The 3,500-nt window shown below is 48.5% G+C and overlaps 1 protein-coding gene across 1 annotated transcript; it reads right to left on the bottom strand.

Moving 5' to 3' along the window:
- Window positions 1-1,921: 1,921 nt before the first annotated feature.
- Window positions 1,922-3,196, bottom strand: LOC129083428 (SH2 domain-containing protein 4A-like). Its single transcript, XM_054589260.1, is given in 1 exon segment — window positions 1,922-3,196. A coding segment is annotated over 1 exon segment (1,257 nt). The 5' UTR covers window positions 3,179-3,196.
- Window positions 3,197-3,500: the final 304 nt, after the last annotated feature.

Genomic DNA, 3,500 nt, shown 5'->3' with positions numbered 1-3,500 from the left:
AGGTCACAAAGCTCATGATGGGAAGAGGCGGGAAAAGAGGAGGAGTTGCTGACCTCTAGCCCTGCGCTCTCTCTGCAGTTCTTTAATGTGACCGTTGAGTCACAGAAACAAAAGCTGAGAGACAGGTTCTCTTAGACAATTGTCTGACAGTGCCTCTCAGGTGACGGAAATCACATTGAACACTTCAAGAAACATGTAACAGCTATCTGTGTTTAAACACTTCCCCATTAAAGTACACAAATCCACCCATGCACACTCATACATACATATGCACAGACATGCACCCTGCCCTCTTTTCAGGGCACCTTTTACTCTGTGAGTGAGTGCTTTACACAATCAACAACCTCAGGAACAAACTGTTACCACCTTCTGCTTCCTTTAAAATAATGCTGACTCCTGGAGTGAGGCCTGCAGTCCGAGTTAATCTCCGTCTTCCCCGAAGGGTGATCTCGTGGCTCCCAGCCTCCTCAGTCAGGCCATCCGCCTATTGAGGCTGGAGGCTGGAGGTGGGGGGCGGGTGCAGCGGAGCATAAGATTCCCGACAGAGCAATTCTTTGTCCCAGAGCTGAAAAGAGCCAGAGGAAGGTCCTTCTCCCCTCCCATTTTTTCTTTCATTATAAGGAAGCTCTGTGCATCAACAAATGGTATGTAATGCACATCAGTTTCTGTAATTACATAAACTTCTGTATTAGTTTTCTAGGGCTGCCATGACAAACTACCATACACTCAATGGCTTAAAACAACAGAAACTTATTTTCTCATAGAGTCTGAAATCAAGGTGTCGGTGGGGCGACGTTTCCTTCAAGGCCCTGGGAGAAGCTGTTCCGTGCCACTCTGCTCTCCTAGCTCCTTGTGATCCCCAGCAATCTTTGGCGTTGCTGCCTTGTAACCGCATCACTCCAATCTCGGCTTTGTGGTCTCACGGCCTCCTTCCCTCTCTGCGTGTCTCTGTTTCCAAATCGCTCTTTCCTTGTAAGGATGCCAGTCACCGATTATGCGGGCCACCCTAATTCGGTATGAGCTCATCTTAACTCGATTCCATCGGCAAAGACCCTATGGCCAAATAAGGTTGCATTCACAGGGATGGGGGCTAGGATTTCAACATATCGTTTTGGGCGTACAGTTCAACCTGCAAGAAGTAGAGCCCACACCTCTCGCTATTCCATTCTGTCAGTCACCAGCAGGAAGCAGCACCTTACACGCGCATGCGCTCCAGCCTTGGTGCGCTCCTGGGCAGAGCCCAAGTGCACGGGGCCAGTGAGGTGCCGGCTGTCCCGAATGAGGAAACACTCTCCTAGATACCTGCTCACTCTCCTAGTCTGCAGTGTTCTTGCACATGGTAGGCCTCCCACCCTATGTTTTTAAATGCATTCAATTTACATTCCCAACTTTGTTTTGCTATGTATCTTACATCCTGACTCCAACATGCTCTATAAGTGAAGTGTGTTTAGAGGGTCACTCGGCCATCAATAAGGACTTTTTTTAAAAAAGCCAGAAGGTAACTTCATATAAATAGGACCCTGAGACCTTCTGAGATGATGCAAAGGGAGAGTGTAGATGCCATGAAATAGTTCCCACCAGGTACTGGTTTTGAAAGAACACCTTCATTCCTAAAAGGCGTCTCAATGTCGTCTTTGTTCCCTTGATCTTATCTGCATGATCAGGATTGGGGCCATCACGTTGGGTAGTCCCTGAAATGGGGAATCTCCCTTCACTTTCGGAGTGCATATGGTGCACAGGGCACTTCTTCCTAACGTGAGATGCTAGCGTTCGTGCAGAAGGGAGGTTTCCATAGGACACTTTCAGTTGATCAGTATTGGCTTCGTTGCAGGGGCATTTTGGCTTCACACACCAACATCCATTTCAGCGGCGCCTGTCCCGAGAGCCCAGCTGGAGGCTGCAGGATGCCACGCGGGGGCTGTCACTCGAAGAGCTCCAGGTAGTCGGGGGTCTGGTCCTGCTGGCCGCAGGGGTACAGGAGGTGCTCCTTCCCCAGGGAGGTGATGGGTTCCTCCTTGTGATACCCCACCAGGTCCGCCAGGGTGGGGTGCTGCAGCTGGTCCACTCCCAGGAAGCTGTAGGAGTCGGTGGAGGCATCGATGAGGAAATGCTTACAGCCATCCTCCAACAGGTAGGACAGGATGTAGCCTTTGATCCTGTCACTGACTCGGACCAGAAAACTGCCTGGCTTGCACGTGCTCAGAAGTTCATTTGCTCTCTTTAGTGTGAGAATTCCATGGAACCAGGGAGCGATGGTGTCGGCTGTTTTCTCGTAGCCTGCTCGCAGAGGCAGCTGCTTCTCCTTAAACCATGGGACGATGTCCTCCTGCGCGGAGCCAGATTCTGTCCTTGTCAATCCCTGATTTCTAAAAGGCTTTTGGGGGTATTCTGCTGGGTTTAGGAATTTAGGCTTGGGTGGAGGGGGTCTCTTTGGTTTCCGTGAAACACTTGGGGGACTCTGCAGTCCCTCGCTGCTTCTTGCTTTTTGGGATAACCTCTTGTAATCTTCATGCACTTGTTTAGCCAGGGAGTGTCTCTTCTCATCGGCTGCTTTGGATTTTCGCAAACATGCCTGCCACTCCAAATCCTCTTTCCAGCTCTTATAAATCTGCTTCGTTCTCTCTTCACCTAGTTGTTTTATTTCTTCATCTGGTACTTTCTTCAAGGATTCTTTCTTCTGGTGAAATCCATATGCCTTCATACGATTGATAGAATCTGCCAACATTTGTTAAATATTTCTTGAGGAACTGGAAGGTGACGGAGTTTTCTCTTCTTTAAGGGGTGGTGCTGGTCTAGAGTCTGGCGCCAGTTCCTCCTCTTCTGCCACTTTCTTACAGATGTTCTGGGACTCCCAGGTATCTGGTGTTGGCAGATCACGGTAATGGGATTTATTGGTCAAGCTATTGGTGAATTCTTTGGACTGAGCTTTGCTGAGCTCTTCCGCTTCCTGCTGTGCTTTCAGGGCCCGCTCAGCAAGAATCTCATTACAGAGGACGTCGTAGGGCTTGTCGAGGTGGTGTTTGCCCATCACCCAGACCCAGACCTCCTTGTCGGCTCCCAGCTTCCAATGAACAGATTTGCTGTTCTCTTTCTTTGGTCTGGATTTCACTGGCAAGGACTCCTTTTTTTCCATTGCTGCTTCTCTTTCTTTCCATCGGCGGATCTGTTCCTCCCTCATCTTGAAGAATAGGATCTATTTCTGTTCTTCGCTGAGCTCTGCCAGCAGATCAGGATCTATGTACCTGAAATATTATTGATAATCGCTGCCTCACTAAGTCACCACGAGCACAAGTAACTCTGTTACTTGTCAATTCTACTGTCTGCGCTTGGAAGATAACACACTGGAAGCCACACACCACTGTAAAACTGAAGCCATGCATGTGTACAAATAGCCAGAGAATACATACATTTATTTTACATGACATTGTGACACATAATCACAAAAAAATGTCATATTTTAAGTAAATTTATGATTTTGTGTTGGGCCACATTCATCGCCA

The sequence above is a fragment of the Pteronotus mesoamericanus genome, unplaced genomic scaffold (assembly GCF_021234165.1).
Source record: "Pteronotus mesoamericanus isolate MK-2021 breed Mesoamerican mustached bat unplaced genomic scaffold, CSHL_Meso_final scaffold_167, whole genome shotgun sequence".
Lineage (NCBI taxonomy): Eukaryota > Metazoa > Chordata > Mammalia > Chiroptera > Mormoopidae > Pteronotus > Pteronotus mesoamericanus.
Note: the sequence above shows the minus strand (reverse complement) of the source record. Positions and strands in the feature narration are given on the sequence as shown.